The sequence below is a fragment of the Chroicocephalus ridibundus genome, chromosome 5 (assembly GCF_963924245.1).
Source record: "Chroicocephalus ridibundus chromosome 5, bChrRid1.1, whole genome shotgun sequence".
Classification (NCBI taxonomy): domain Eukaryota; kingdom Metazoa; phylum Chordata; class Aves; order Charadriiformes; family Laridae; genus Chroicocephalus; species Chroicocephalus ridibundus.
Window position 1 is genome coordinate 25,434,267 of NC_086288.1, and position 16,704 is coordinate 25,450,970.

Genomic DNA, 16,704 nt, shown 5'->3' on the forward strand with positions numbered 1-16,704 from the left:
AAATGAAGTCAGCTTTGCCCAAATGCCACTGCACCAGCCAGTTCAGTGGCCATGGGAAGGTGATGCAAAGCAGTTTTGAAAACCCTCGCAGCTCTCTGAGCTCCTCCATCTGGAAAGCAAGGCCAGGACTGTTCCTATTCCTCTTCGTCTTGTCTATACAGAGGAAAGGACTATGGGACCTTGATCTGTTGAGGGCCTCGGGCTACAATAGTAATAAATAATAATTTAGCACCGCCTTGCAGTTTCAGTGTGAGCAGCGTGATGTTTGGTGTTTGGCTTAAAACCCCTGATCAGATGACAATATGAGAGACTCAGCCCTCATTAGGGAAAAAGAAAAGTTCTAACTGTCAGGAAAAAAGAAGAGAAAAGCTGAAAAACATGACTCTGAAGAGCATGATAGCCAAAAGGCAAGCAGGAACAGCAGACTCGTTAGCTGTTGCTGTCCCACTACTTGAGGGCTCTCTATTTTTTTTCTCAGTGCTTGGGTTTAATGACATTAAACGCTTCCATGTCAATGGGAACTAAGTCCACGAGAGTCAAGAGCATGCTGACCTGTGCGGGATCTGCTCGCTTATGGCTGGCTTTCTTGACACGATGGCTGTTCTCCTGCCTTCAGCCTGCAAGCTCAGTGAGGGCTGGGACTGCGGTTTTAGCACTGGTTTAGGTACTGTAAAGCACGTTCAGGGTGCTGCCGGAGTCGGAGGTGCTCAGCTGGAGACACCAGCATGTGGCAGATGAGACGGGAAGGCAAAATTAAGGACACATAAACAGCCTGTGCCCTAGCTGTGAGAGGAGCTGAGCAGGTGATAGTCACACTCGGGGCCTCTGCTCCGTGCTCCACCATCCATACGATAACATCCAAAACCGTGTCTGGGCACAGCCGGGAGCATGGGACTGCCTGTCGGCAGGACAGTGTCCCCCGCATGTGGGGACGCCCAGTCGCAGCCCCGGGCCCGGCGCCCCAGCCCGCGGGGTGGCGGCAGTCACAGCAGGGGCATATTGAATTTAAATGCAAAAAGGACGGGGGGGCGGTAGGTTTTTTTTTTGGGGGGTGGGGGGAGTGTGTGCCTTTGCTTTTCTGGCTGAACCTCAGCTTGTGCTGCTTTATTTGCCGGGTGTCCGGGGAGGGCGCGCAGGGCGATTCACCGCGGGGGTGGGGGCTTCCTATTTTCGTAGCTATTTTTGACGGCCTTGGGGGAGGAAGGGGCCCTCCGTGCCAGCGCCGGTGCGGAGCGGCGGGAGGTGTCCGAGGGGCGGTGGCGGCGGGGCGGGGGGGCGGGTGTCCCGGGCGGCGGCGGCGGCGGCGGCGGGCGGGCACTAAGACCGCGCCGCCCCCGGGCGCTGCGCGGCGGCCGCAGAAGAGGAGGAGACCGTCGGGCCCGGGCGGAGAGGCGCGGAGGGGAGCGGAGCTATGCTAAACCCGGGGTACCGCTGAGGCGGGGCGGGCCAGGCCAAAGGCGGGGGCTCTCCGGCGGCGGGCGCGCAGGGGCCCGGCACCCGAGGCGGCGGCGAGGCAGCATTTCGGCGCGGGGAGCGGCTCCGCAGCCACCGGGCCAATGAACATGTCAGTGTTGACTTTGCAGGAATACGAATTCGAGAAGCAGTTCAACGAGCATGCGGCCATCCAGTGGATGCAGGAGAACTGGTGAGTGCCGCCCCTCCCCGGGCCCCGCCGCCCGCCCGCCCTCCCTCCCGCATCGGCGGGGAGGCGCTGAGCCCATCCGGGTGCGCGGTGCGGTGCGGTGCGGCGCGGCGCGGCGCGGCTCTGCGCCGCCCTGCCCTGCCCTGCCCTGCGCGGGCACACGGGCGCTGCCGCCGGCGCTACCTGCGCGCCCCGGGCCGAGGCCGCCCCGCCGGGTTACGCAAGGCCGGGGCATCCCGCCGGCGGTACCGTGCGGTGCGGCGCGGGCCCCGAGCCCTGCCGCCGCCGCCGTACCCTCCCGCCGTGCCCCGGCGGCGCAGAGCCGCACACGTGCCCCGACTCTGCCCTCGGCCTCCCCTGCCGCCATCCCGCCCGTCCCTCCCTGCCCCAGCCTCCCGCTCCCCGCGCAGAACAAGTTGCGTGTGTGCCTGCGCTCCCCGCGGAGCCCCTCTTCCTCCCCTCCCCCGGCTCCTAATAAAACTTCATTTGCAGCCATGCGGCTATTAACTTTCCCGGCGTGTGCGTGCGGCCGGGGTGCCGGGGCGAGCCGAGCCGCGGCGGGACCCGCCGTGCCGTGGGGGCTGCGCTGAGACCCGCCGGGGCTTCCCGGGCCGCGGCGAGACGGAGCCTCACGGGCACGGACACGGGCACGCAGCCTTGCCCGCCGAAGCGGAGCGCTGTGCCGGCAGCCTGCTCGCTGCCCCGCACTGCCCCGGGGGCATCCCCGGTCCCGGGTGCGGTCCCCGGGCCTCAGCCGGCAGCGTGGAGGCAGGGGTGGTGGGAGCGCCCCAGCTGCCCCTGCCCCGTCCCGCGGGTGACCCGGGCTGCCCTCAGGGCCGGGATCCCGCTCTGCATCACGCCTGCCCATAGCTTCCTCCTGGTCCTGGTCCTGGCTTCATCCACCTGCACGGGCCTTGTGTTCGCGCCTTGCCTGTGCTCACCCGCACCTCTCTGCTGCAACGATCCCTGGGCACCCTCACCCAGCACCCAGTCTTGCCCGTTCTGCTGCTCCCATGGTCTCTCTCCCCAGCTTGCCCCCGACTTGCCCATTGCCTGCATGCCCTCCCTCGGTGCTGCCGCCTGCCCTCTTGGGCTCCCTCATCCCCATATCTCCTGAGTGAGGACCTTCCCCATGCCACACTCATGTGACTATGGCAGGATAGGACTGGCTCTGGGTCCAAGCTTTGGTGCCTACATTTGCAAGGCAGAATGGTCCCAGGTCCTAGGTGGATCTCAGCCAGGGACTTGCTAGAATCCTCCAGTGACTTGTCTGGGGACTTTTAAGGGCAGTAATTAAAATGTCCATTTAAGAGTGTGTGTGTCTCCCTCCGGTCTCTTGCAGGTGAGCTCCTTAGCTCTTGTGGGGTGCCTGAAACTCATGTTTCAGGATAAGGGAGACCACATAGATATTCTTGGGTTGGGAGTGTTGGATGCTTCCCATTTTGTCCATGTTCTGGAAGAAAATTGGCATCAGAATAGGACAAACTGGTAAAAGAGGATGGAGAGGGTGATACCTGAGTGCATACAATAGCCAAATAACCCAGTAGAGATGCAGTTTAAATTAAAGACCGTGACCGGGGACCAGGACTCTTGTGTCTTCTTGGCTCTCCTGCGCTTCATGACGTGACCTTGGGAACATTACATAACCTTTCCTAGGCCTCAGTTTCCGCAGCAGGGAAAGACCAGGAGTATGGGGAGTAATAATGCTGAAATGGTCTCATGAGGTGCTTTAATGACTTAGGTAATGCTTTCTGAGTGTCTTGAAGATGTCAGGTACTATATAAATGCTAAGCAGTGTTATTAAAATCTCCCTGGCAGTCTCATGTGCTGCAGAGGTCGCCAGCTGGGACTCCTGTAACACCAAGCTCCCACTTCCCAGGTTCAAAGGAGGAAACCACGAGTTTTATGCTGCTGCTGTACAGCTGAAGAGACACGATGATCCATGCACACACCACTTATGGGTCTAGTTTCGCCTTCTGTAAGGGAACTGATGAATTAATACCTTTGATTCACATGAAAGTAAAGGAGGAAAGCGATCTGCTTGTGGCCCGGGAACGTTTCTGGAAACAAAACGGAGTTGAGGTCTCTGTCGTGGCAGGCTTTTCCTGAGTATGCTGCTGAAGACTCTTATGAGTTTCAGGTTAAATTGTGTGGTTTTATCTTCAGAAAATTCACTCGCTTCATGAAACAGGTCCTGTTCCAGCACTTGAATTTTGCAGAGGAGCTTAGCTGGTAAAATACAGCAGCTGAGGGCCATACAAGAAGGCTTTTATACTTCATATCAGGATTACACGATAGGTGTGCTTACGCAGACATCAATGGCAGTATGTGGCTTCTCGACTTTGTAGGTGTAGCCTTAATGTACACATCATTAATGTAAGAGCGTCCTAAGATGAGGTTGTTAAGTACTAGTTTGCAGGGATAAACATGGTTGTTCGTTCTTTGGGCAGGAAGATGGACTAAGTGGACTTGCTTCAGGAAAGACTGTGGCAGGATTTTATACTGCAGTCGCCATTTAAATTAGGATGCAATGCTATTACAATGCCTACCATGGAGGTAAACAGATTCTATAGGTGTGGCACTTGTTATTTTACTTCCATCTCAGAAATATTTCTTGATACCTTGCAAGGCCAAAAAAAAAAAAGGAAGAGTGTTAGGGGGATGAAGTGGCTCTAAGGAGCTGGTCCTGTCTTTTGGATTTTGAGAAGCATCTTTGGAGTCTGGCTGAGTTGCATATGAAGACATAGCCCAGTTTGGGGCACGACATGAATCCCTTTACATACCCTCTGGGTTCTGTGCTGGTTAAAGCACTGACAAGCCCTTTTAATTATAACTGCGTTAAGCGTAAAGCTGGAAAAGCTTGAATGCAAAGCCATGGGGTAGCAGCATACCCCTAGGTACTGGTATGGTTGGTCTGGATGGGTCATGGTGCAAGGAATGAAGTGACTGGTTCTGTTCAGCCAAGGCTCGCCCCTCCTTTGCCTCTGTCCTCTGAGCCTGCTCCAAGCTCCGTTGCTCCCTGGAGCAAGTGCATGTTCTCTGCACTCACCCATTGCTGGCACCCAGGCTTTTCTTCAGCATACCCCCATCCTAGGGTTTGTTTCCTCGCTGCCGTCTGCCCCTGGAAATCATCCCTCTGGGGCTGGCATGAATGGAGCCTGTCTAATGGTAGTGAGCGAGGTCCTCCTTGCTTCATTCTAGATGTTCCTGCTTCACGTTAGGGAGGTCCCCATCCTGCAATGGGCATCGTGCTGGGACCTCTTTAGAGCTTGGGCCTGGATTAGCAGTGCTGTAAAGAGGCTACTGTTTTGACACAGAGGAAAAATGAATAGTCTGTTCCTTGATATTTAACAGCTGATAGATTTTGTGCCTCCCTGAATGCTTGGCTTTATGCGTATGCACGTTCTTATGGTATAGCCCCCAGACTGCCTGGTTCTTCCACAGGGAGGCATGAATGGCAGAGCAAGGTTGCAGGCTGCAAAGGCAGACCTGCAGCCTGCTGCTCTGAAGGCAAGAGCCACCAATTAGTTGTCTTCCCTGAACGAGCCTTGACAGGTTTTTGGGGAGGTTAAAGAACTAAGAGGTCCATTTACTCTCATGAAACTCCTAATGCTTTATGTTGTGGGAAAGCTGTTGCAGTATATGTGCATTTACATATAGTGCCATCAGGTAGGTAGCTTTTGATACAAGATACAGTATCGCTTTGATGTTAACGTGCTCGGACTGTGGGAGGTTTGATTTCAGTAAGATCAGGATTAAGTCAAATGTGCATTACAATAATTGCTTAAAATGAACTCTCAAATCAAACTCTCCCAGCACCTCTTCCCAGACTTCCTCAAAGAGGAAAGAGGGATGAAGTAAATAATCTGCAGAGGATTCTTTTTTTTCTTTAAACTGCTGCATGAGAATTAATGCAGCTCTAGTCCTTTATTTCTTGTGAATAAATACATTACTATTTTTGCTGAAAATTTGCAGTTCAGTCAGACATACAGCAAAAAGTGTTGCAGCACTGAGATCCTGATTCCCAGCTGCAGCCAGTGAGGTAGCAAAAACCAGCCGGTGCTTAGGAAAGCAGAAGTGACAGAGAAGTGACGGAGCGGTAACCACCGGGGTCCTTCTCCATCGTGCTGCAGAGCACCAGGTTCGGGCATCAGCACGAAGTGACAGTTGTTCCTGTTATAATTGTCTGGCCAATAATAATTATCTTCAGATGTCTGCTGACGAGGGGCTCGCCAATGGGGAGGCAGGAGGCCTGTGCTGACTGCGCCGAGATTATCTGGGCGAGATGACGTCACGCGAGGGCTTGCCTAAAATCACAGAAACTTTTCCTCTGCTGCTCCGTCGGCTGCTGCAGAGCTCCGGCCATCCCTGCCCCTGCCGCCACCAGCCTCCTGCCGCTGCTGCCCTCGCAAGCTCCCCTCATTCCCTCTCCTTTGCCTTTCCTGGCTATTTCTTCTCCTGTTTTTCTCCCTGAAAGCCACGATTTAACCCTTGGCAGCCAGTAGTGTGCTTGCAGGTAACAGCGGGAGCCGAGTCAGAGCGGAGGAGAACGAGCAGGATGAAAGCGGAGCTGGTTATTCCCCAAAGATGCTGTGGGGCTCTGCTGCAGACAGCGGCCGTTTTCCTTAATGAGCTTTCGGTAAAAAGAGAAGCACTGCATAAGGGCAGCTGGGCATTTTTTGGCTTTAAGGGGCACTAGCAATTCAAACTGGACTCTGAAATTAACTTTGTAAACCTCAGATGAGTATAAATGTTTGTATGTTTGAAAAAACATTGTGGTGCAGGAAGTTATTTTTAACCTTTTGTTACCTGAAACTTTGATGCGATGAGAGACAGAAAGTGCAGCTGATGCTGACAGAAATTTATCCTTTATAATTCTCTTTCTGGTCAAAACTGAAGATAGATGTGGAAGAGCAGAGGGTCAACTAATTTGGATTTGAAAATGCACTTGCCTTTTAATAATTCGTGCAAGCACCATTGTCATAGGCATGTTTGTTTCCTAAATGCAGAGCAAGCTTCCCTCATCCACTTAAGCAACTCTTACCTCATGTAGAAATCAAGAGTGAGCGGCTGTGTGCATACGTGTGTGGCAGCCAAAAACTGATGTAAATGACTCCTTTTTTTTTTTTTTCCTGAGCTCTTGCTAAATGCCAGTGAAGGGTGTGGAGGGGATGCTGCAGTCACCCTGTCCTTCTCTCCGTGCCACGGCAAGGACTCAAAGGGAAGATGTGTGAGTTGTTCTTTACCACAGACAGACTGTTTTATTTGAGCAAAATTCACTCAGCCCAAGAATTAAACCTACCTCCTTTTTGCTGCTCTCTTGTGCAATCTGGCCATAAAGCTGACAGGGCCACCAGTGCACAACAGCTTTGGTGCTGCAAAGATTAGAAGATACCTGCTCCTTTGCCTTCCCTCCATCCCGCAGGCCATTCTGAGCAAAAAGCCGATGCATTGGAGTATCACAGAGCTTTGGCTTCTTGGAAATACAAGGGTGGAGTCTATGGGGAGCAACAGTTCATGTCCTTTCAGAGTTCAGGTATTTTCTGTCTGTGTGTGTGCTTGGGGAAAAAAAAAAAAAAGGTGGCACAAAAATATCATCCTAAAGATAAATACATCAGTGGCTTCTGGATTCAGCCTACCACTGAAACATAGGCATTGGCCTTTTTGCTCACCCTATCCCTAGAGCATGAACACATCTCTTATCATGTTGCTTCATTAATATTTAATCCTTTGAGAGTGAAGACATCTCTTTTACTTTGTGAAACACCATGTGCTTGTGGAAATAATAAACTTGTAAGAATGGAGCAAGAAGTAATGTAGGAGCTTGCCGTCATTTTAAAAAGTGGATGTGGGCATTCAGGAGCATTTTGGTTTGGGATGAGATGTAGGATGCTGAATTATTTTGGCATTTCTGAAAAAGTAGCTTGTATCCTCAACTAGGCATACCCTGTGAAAGCAGAGGGGAGTTTGTGCAAGCACAAGCTGAGGAGCAAGTGTGGCATGAAGCCCCAGAGTCAGGGTGCTTTTTGTGGGTGGGCAAAGGAGCGATGGGAAGAAGCTGATTTCCCCGGGGACTGGGCTGCAGGGTGCCCAGCTGTCTGCTTCCATCTCAGCACCCTGGCTCTGTTGAATTGCAGGGGAACTTTTCCACTGGAAGACAGTATTTTCACCTCTGTGGCTGTTCTGCTAGCTTGTGCATACAGGCACCCGTGTAGAGACAGATGCGGGGTCATTGGGAGGAGGCACCCTGCGCACTGGTCCAACTTTTCATTCTTCCAAGCCGTAGCTTCACAAGGATGTGGTGTTAGGGCTGGTGGGGTGGCAGGGGGTGGATATCCTTTTGGTTACACAGTAGTGTCTCTACTTGACCAGTCCTTGAAAAGCGCGACCTGAAATCAGCTTCCAGGGGCTCTTCTGCACCCTGGGCAATGGCAGCCTGAGTGTGAAGCGCATCTTTGGCCAAGGTCATTGCCTCGCGTTGAGAAAGCAGCAGTTTGTGCAACAGCACATGGGTTGCTGTTGGCTGTTTTGCTGTCAGGTTGCACAGGCTTCTGGGCTCTTCCTAGGCACCACGGTGGCATTCCTCTCCCGATTGCCAGTTTTTAATCATGCCTTGATGAGCCACAGTTCTTTACGTTGGTGTGTTTTTTCCTCCTAGTTTTTCTGAGGTGGACACTATATGTGTGTGTCCCTTGCAACCTAGAAATCTTTAAAAAATTTCTTCCTTAAAAGCAGTGAATAAAATTTATGTGGGCACAGCTTCCATATTCTGCTGCTCCCTCAAACGGAAGCAGTCTGGTTGTCCATAATCTGTTAAGGGAAGCACTGTAGGCAGGCTACAGTAGTTTGTTATTTCCATGCTGGTAGATGTTGCCTTTTAATGGGGCTCAGGGTAGGCAGGAGATCGCTGCGTGTAACTCATTGCGTGATTAGGGGTCTTGATTACTGCATTTTCTGTAACGCCTAACGTAACTGGCCTTTCCCCTGACCCCCCTGCTGAAAATGCAGTGAGCATTCATGTCCAGTATATCTACTGCTCCTTAAAAAGTCAAACATGGTCACATTCCCATTGGTCTCAGCAGAGAAAGGTCTGGCTGAGTATTTATTTCTCAAATTTATGCTCTGCGTTTGCCGTCAGTCTCCTCTCCACAGCCATCTATAGTGGTACTGGGAATAAAAGCATGTTTTGTACTTTTTTCTTCCTTTATGTCATTGCGCAGTCTCTGCCCCTTGCTCAAGAGTCTATCCCAAGCCCTTTTCATCTGCCTTTGATCTGCTGATTCCTAGTGATAAATATAGAGATAAAAAGGGGGAAAAAATTTTAAGGGAAAGGCTGTAGTATGTCTGCCTTCATGACTGTGTTAGCAGTGGCAGGCTGGTACCCCTGGTGCATTTAGGAGTCCAGGGATGGGGGACAGACAGATGGGGAACGCAGAGATCCTTCTCTGCAAAGGTGTTGTCAGTACAGAGCTGGAGATGTTGGAGGGTACGGAGCTGGGGTTTCTTTCTTTGCTTCGAGGGTAAGCTTTATTAGTGTTTATGGAGCTTTCCGTAGCTTTGAGAATGATTTTTGTAGTACAGGGTCCGCTGGGACTGCACAAGGCAAGATGACATAAAACACTTTTTTGGAAAGCTTAATCAAGAGAGACCTTAGATGCTTTTTCTTTTAATGGAAATAGACAGAGGTTAAAACATATTATTTCAAAATTTAAATTAGCATCAGCTAAAATGTACAATAAACTTTTCAGTGACTCGGACTGTATCAATGTGTGAGCTATTTGTGTAACCATGTACCCGCATACTGCTACCCAATACTTTTTTTTTTTTTGCCAACTTTATTGTCAGCCCTCTTGAGCCTTGTCCTGGGCTGGAGTACAAAGGTTTTGCATTTACTCTGTGTCTACATAGCACCTAGCACAGTGCTGCCCCATCCCTGACCAAAGCGTCCCAGAACTGCTGCTACTACAAGCTGTGCTGTTCCCGTTCATGTCCTGGCGTCACATCTGCTGGGGCTGGGTTTGCTGGGGGAGGCGGTGCAGCCCGGTGGGGTGCTCTGCAGGGACACCCAGATTAGCGTTTTTGCAAGCCAGCAGAAGGAACGGGACACAGCAGGGCTGTGATTGCACCCAGGCTAATTCAAGGAGAAAATTGTGTCACTTCATGTGCAGGGTTTGCCAGTGTGGTTGTTACTGCTTTCAGATCCAAAGTAGCAACAGTACCTGATACTGCCTTTTGCTGTGTGCCTTGTACTGTGTGCTCCAGTTGCAAGTCTTGTTGACTTTTGTGAGGACATCTTACCCTTTGGTTGCCACGAGTCTTACTTATGGACCAGGACCAAGGTGGAAGGACTCCAAAACCAATATGACCTCTGTTTGGCTAGAGAAGGGACCCAGATCCTGCAGAGCAGACAGGCCGTGAAGTGACGAAATGATGGGCAGATCTTGCATCTGCTGAGCGGTCCTTGACCTTTGGTGGGAAGAGCTGGTATTGAGTAGGGAAGAAGAGAGGGTGATGCAAGGTAACGGTTTACCTCATGCCAGGGAACCTGGGGCTTTGCAGAGTACGCGTGGTGGTTTATGCACTACACAGCATGCAGGGGAATGATGATGAATACGTCTCTGAGGACCTGGGGAGCCTGGCTTCAAGCTGAATGCAGCCATAGGCACCTCGTACAAGTCAGGCATCAGTCAGTCAGGCGCAGTTCTTCGGAAAGTGTCTGAGTCCCACAGTTTCAATGGAAATCAGGGACCTGTGTCGTCTTTGAAAATTGCTCTTTATGCTTCAGTCCGTCAGCTGTAAAATGGGGAAGGATTCCTTTCTGGGGATATTCAAAGTTGTTTTTTTACCATGTCACAAAGGTGGTCCTGAGGTGGTAAGACCCGTACGATAACTACATTAAAACAGTACAGAAAACATAATGGTGTTTATGGTATTCCTGTGCAGCTGTACACTTGTACTAGCACTGAAGAATACTTTATTCTTGCCAAGGATGTAGGGCAAAGTTTGTCTCCTTGATTGTGGTAACTGAGGAGTAAGAAGAGCGGCTGTAATATCGGAGGCAAGGCAGTTTGTTGTTGGTATCATGGGATTAAACTGCAAAATTCCAGACCATTCTTAATTGCAAATTTATGGAGGGAACTGTCCTTGAAACAGTCCAATAAAACTTTAGGCTATTCAACGTCTTCTGATGATTACTTATAAATAGAATTTAAAAAATTTGTTGGTAATTAGTTTCAGCATATGAAGCCTGCAAACTGAGTGAAAAATGAATTGGACATCATCCATTATTATGATCTCCTCAAATTGAATGCATTGTTTTTGATATCTGATGGCCTCAATTACCCCTGGACATAAAACTTAAGGTTCGTCAAGAGCATTATTAAGGACAAATATCTGCCCTCTATGTCTTGAGCCTTCAGTAGTATAACTACACCTGGAAAGAGCAATCCCAGCAAGTGCCAATTAACATTTTAAGGGCAAGAAACAACGGGTCAAGTTCATCTCAGTAAAAACACCAGAATGATATTATTGAGGAGTCTGATCTTCTGGCTAATAAAATTGTCTGTTTCTCTTTTTTTTTCTTCCTTCTTTTATTTTTTATTTTGAACCATTAGGAGGTACTTAAGATGACAGTAAAATCCCCCGAGTATAAACAAAAGCAAGATGCCAAAATTGTTGCACTGTCCCATTCAGATAATGGGTTTATTAACAAATCTTTACAAAGTCTGGCTTTTTACTTATGTAATTTTCCTTTTAGCTTTAATTGGGAACTTTCTTTTTAGGTCTTCTGTTGTGTATCTGCTGAATGTGGTTCCTCTGTAAACATTAATGAGAATTTTCTGGTTTCCAACATACAAAATCTCCAGGCATCTGAAAGTCCTGGATTTTCTTCCTTTTTGTTCTCCCTGGAGGGGCTGGCTGTCCAGCTCCTTTTCCACTTCTTTGCAGGTCACAACCAAGAGAGGCAGCGGTTACTAGCAAGAAATTCTGTGGACACATTACATTGCAATTCCTTAGTTCCTGTTTCTTCATCCTGCTTGGCTTGACAGCCAAGCGGAGAACTCCAAGCTGTTTTGTACACCTTTCTGGCTTTCTGGCTCTCCTCTCCCAGGTGTGGACGGTCCTGGCCCTTGTGCAGGGACATCTCCATGCTCATGGGCGGCTGACGCAAACCCGGCAAAACCCGATGGTGATTTCACTGCATTTCCTAGGTAAAAGCTGAAGTGCTAAGTGGCGCTGCTGATGAGAGTGCACAGCATTGGTTGCAGATGCTTGATGAAACAGGTTGTTTAACATGTAGAAATATTTCGAGATGCGTAATGTTTTCTTTACATTATCTTGTGAGGGCATTGCCCTGTTACGTTTTTTTTCATAAGATATTGCTGTTGGCCACTGTCTGAAACAAGATACTGACCTAGTTCAACCTTTGATCTGACCTTATCACTCCCGTGTGCTTAAATACCCTTTTTTGATCACAAGCCTGATAAAGAAAATACTATTTTTGGTACCAGTCACGCCAGAACTGTCTGGAAGTGATATTCCCTCTTGCAATAGCTGTGTGTACACAGACCATCAGTTTATTTTGTTAAATCATTATTTGTTGTTTCACAACTCTGTAAATACTGTGGGGTTAAATCCATTATTTTTAAATCTTACTTGGATTGACAGTTCATGCTGAAAATGCCCAGCAGTCCTACATACTGCGGCATTTCTAGGGGTCTGATTCTAGGTGAGATTCCCCCTGTCAAGGCATTGCCCATGGATGATATGAACAATTTTTTTTGCCCCTAACAGCTCGTGGGTTTAGTTTAAGACTGGTAGAATGCCAGGCAGACAAAATTCTTATTTTTTAAAAGGTTTAGATAAATTATTGCTTGGACTGTGAGAGCCAGATCTGTACAGCTACATTGCTGCTGTCTCTGTGACGTAGTGGCGAGTTTTGCATCTGTCCCAGTGGAGGGAGGAAGGCTATAGACAGCCAAACGTCATGGGTAAAAATAATGTTACGGCACTGAAAGGAATCCTCAGTTAATGTGTCCTTGTTCACTAACTTCTAATATCACATCTGAAATGTATTTTTTTTCATTTTTAATAATTTCCCATAAGCTTTCCAGCATTTTCCAAGAGCTCCCCTCCTACGTCAGTGCTTACATCATGGAAAAATTTCAAAATTTAATTTGAAAGGTACGATCTACAGCAGGTATTCCTATTGGAACACTTAGAGCCAGACTGGCACAAGGCTGTTGTATCCAGGATGCTCGTGCTTGTTAGGGAATGAAAGAAAACACTTTACTGAAAGAAACATTTTGAAAACCGGGCCCTAGATGTTCATGAGAGGTGGTCCTTGTGTAATGGTACCCTCGTATAAAAGTAGTAGTTACAGTGCATGCCTTTCACAGATTCCTCCACGTAAGTCTTTTGATCCTGCTCTGGAGGTTTGCATGTCCAGAATCCGTGCATTTGGTGATTACAGACAGTTTATATTACTGTTCACTCACTCAGTCCTTTGAGCACCCTGCAGACACTGGTGATGGGATTTGTCTGACCACACATAGACGCCTGCTATGTAAGGTGTCTGAGTCAGCTCATCCTGAAACAGGGAGCCGAGAGAGATAAGTTGCATCCTAAAACCACTCCCTTCTCTGCACTGAATATAGAGAGACTCCATGGAGCTAATTGGACCATAGTTATCTCCAACCATCCTCCTTCCTTTCTCTCCCACCATGCATTTTCTTCTTTTTCCAGACATCTATTGGATTTTTCCTTTTTATTACCTTTACCCCCTCCCTGTTTCATTTTCTGTATATCTTTTTGCCATTTAGGAACAGTCAAGCTGGCAGGGTGGGTGGCTGGAGAAGCCCTGTATGCTTGCATAGAACAGTCTGCGCAGTGGGAAGCGGCTGGTGTGTGTTTTGGTGCTGGGCTGGTGGAGCTGGGCAGCGCAGGCCTGTCCCCGAGCTGTCTCTGGATGAGCAGAGTTATCTCAGAGATGAACAGAAAAAGTACCGCGTTGGGGTAGTCCCATGGCCACCTTCTGATGAAGTCGCTTGGTCCTTGACTTCTGGCATAGGGCAGTAACAAAAGAAGAAGAGTGCTTGCTTGTAGCTTTTCTCAGGCCCCCATCATATCCTGGTGTAAAAGGGGCCTCTCTTTTAAAAGCCACTTTCCAGTCACTAGCTGAAAAAATCCTAAATAAAGTCTACAGTAAAACTTCTGTTGGCTTCAATGTAAGAGATTTAGTTCCTCAACTTATATGTGTTGGCTAAGTGTAATGGAGCGTCTGGTATGTAAAATGATTATGACAATTCACATATTTTGAAATGGTCATTACTGTAAATGGAATAATTGGAAAAGATACTAGAAGAATATGAAGAGAAAAGAGATTGTGCCTACATTTAGGAAAAAATACACACCAGGCTGATAATATGGGCAATGAAAAGAGATAGTGTCTGCATTTATGAAAAAATACACACCAGGCTGGTAATAGCACGCCCTTGATCGAGAAGAGAAATGGATTAGGATAACAAAAAAGATCTGTTAGCATCTATCGGGTATCAGCTTTGAAGCTGGGAATGCAGATTTTGACTTCAGGCTTTCGAAATGCTCTTCCTGCCTTAGCAGTCCCTGTGACTTCAGCTGTTGTGGTGTCATGGAGCATCTTCCCTAATGAAATGCCGGTGGCTTCAGGGTAGGCAGGCAAAATATGCAAGATACTGAGGGTGGTTCTTTTGGTTTATCTCGATGAACTCTTGCGAATACAGTGAGCAGTTTTGAATTGCTTCAAATAAAATGGCATATACAATTGAGGGAGGCTTTTGACAGACCACAAGTATCTTGCCTACAGTCTTTTTTTACGATTATGTTCCAGCATTTTGTCTTCATAGGCTGTGTCCTGATGATCTTAGTTATGATCCATATTTATTGCTGGCAGAGAGTAGGCCTCTTTCCAATAACTAGATGGTGGTGTATCTGTTCACAGGACATGAATTTGGCTTCAGACATATTTAACCCATTGCGTTGTTTAAGTTTTCTAGAATGCATCTTGACTCGGTGAAATTTCAAGTAGCTCTTGTGTTGTTAACATAACTGTGTTTCTTGAAAGAGGGACACTTGTGTTCCCTGTACTACCATGGAGAGTTAGGGTATTTTAGTACCTTTTTGCCTTTTGTTAAGGTCTAGACTGCATCCCACAATTGTGCTCTTGATGAGTTGAATGCTTTAATGACAGGAAGCTCTATAATGTAACTTTTCTAGTAACAGGAGGGATGCCTTGAAAGTGGTGGGTCTGCACAGCTACCAGGACTGCTCCAAGAGCTGCATGAAGCCTTTGCAACTGTAAATCTTGCCAGATTAGAATGACCAATTCCACTGACTTTCAGCTGAGGTCTGTCTTCTTAGCTTCCATGTCCTATATAGCATTGAAAGAAAGCAAGACTTTGATTCCCAGCACTTTTGAGAGCCTCCCATCGCACGTACAGTAAGCCAAAGCACATCAGCCATATGCTTGGTACCATCATGTATATTCCTCAGCTGCTGGATGGAATTCTGCCCCTTGAATGTCAGCCAGCCTGTGAGGCAACAGGGACAGCCTCCCTGTCACCTTGCACAAGGTGTGTGATCTCAATGTGGGTTGCCTTGGGTTTGCTGGCACTGGAGGAGCTTCGCAGGGCTGAATTTTTGCCCCGTGCCACGCAGATGCAGCCACCGCTAGAGTTCGGTGAACCAGCTGCCTGTGCCAAGGCTGCCTGTCATGACTTCTCTGGGGGCCGTGACCTCCCGCAGCAGAGCAGAGGGGACCAGCGGAGGCAGTAAATCGTTAAACTGCTCCAGCTGCCTTTCCCAGAGGCTGCCTGCATGGCCTTCCTGAAAGCAGTCCCGGAGACAGCACGACGTGGAGATGATGTGTCCTTTGGTGTTTAGTACCCATGAGAGCATGTGTGCTGAGGTGCTGCTGGCTCGTGTGCCCAAAATGTCACACCCATGCGGTCTGAGCAGTTTCCTTCTAGCTGCATGAGTGGGGACAAATGCTCTAAGTTGTGGATTAGACAAGCATCCCTCTCTAACTGGAACTCACAGTCTGCTATGAAAATGCCTTGTGGTCTGGCCCCTAGACTATCCTGCTCAACCTGCTTCATTCAAAGAGTGTGTAAGGCACCCATCTGGAGAACTACATACTTTCAAGGACCATCACTATTAAAATTAGCATCTGGGATTTGTCCAAGTCAGTGGAGACATGCCTGGAACTTGAATGGGAAGAGGATGTAAATTTTTGTGCATGAGTACATGAGGTGGCTCTAGCATTAGCTGTAGCTTTGATTCAGACAGAGATATGAGCGCTGCTGAAGGTGGAATAAGCCTCCATCCTGTGGGCTTCCTGCAGGAATACTGATGAAGAGGATGTAAATGCAGGATGTGGCCACGGAGTAAATGGTAATATGTGGGGGATCACTAAAAAGCACGAAGACTAAACTGAAAAGGGCTTGTTTCCCAGCGATTGGCTTACGTGCAGTCCTCCCTGCGCAAGCGCCTCTCTTCCAGAATAAAACTACCCATCTCCAGTTGCTGAACCAGTTAATGTGGGCAGGGGCTTAGGCTGCCTTCTGCCATGCTGTGGGGGACTGGCTGTATGCTGGAGAAAGCCTCACAGAACAGAACGGGGAAAGAAAAGTCAGTTCCAGTCAGGGTGTGTTGACTCATAGAAGACATTTTGAAGGATATGGATATATGTTAAGCAGGTATTAAATAGCTCTTGCTTTATAAATATCATCTACAAAAGCAAGTATCCTCTTCAGGGCGCCAGAGTGTATGAGAATATGAGTTAATTAGAGCCTGCATTTTCAAAGTGGTAGAAAAACAGGATTTAGATCAGAAAAACCTCAAATAAGTTTGCTGACGACTTGAAATCTGGTGACTTTTGTAATACTTCCTGGCGCTGTACCTTGCTTTTTCTTCCCACTGCTTTCTGCAGCTGTGTCCAGTGGACCCGGCGTAGTTGTTTGTGATTTGTGTGACCCGAGAGAGGAGAGGTTGAGACCTGCCGTCCGATGGCCGCTTGCAGAGGG

The 16,704-nt window shown here is 48.6% G+C and overlaps 1 protein-coding gene across 1 annotated transcript in view; it reads left to right on the plus strand.

Annotated features, from left to right (window-relative positions):
* The first annotated feature begins 1,358 nt into the window (after positions 1-1,358).
* The window catches only part of ELOVL6 (ELOVL fatty acid elongase 6), a 76,745-nt gene continuing 61,399 nt past the window's right edge, over positions 1,359-16,704 (plus strand). Inside the window, exon 1 of the mRNA XM_063335816.1 lies at positions 1,359-1,645. Within this exon, the coding sequence (XP_063191886.1) occupies positions 1,557-1,645 (89 nt within the window). The 5' untranslated portion in view covers positions 1,359-1,556. The remainder of the gene's footprint in view (positions 1,646-16,704) is intronic.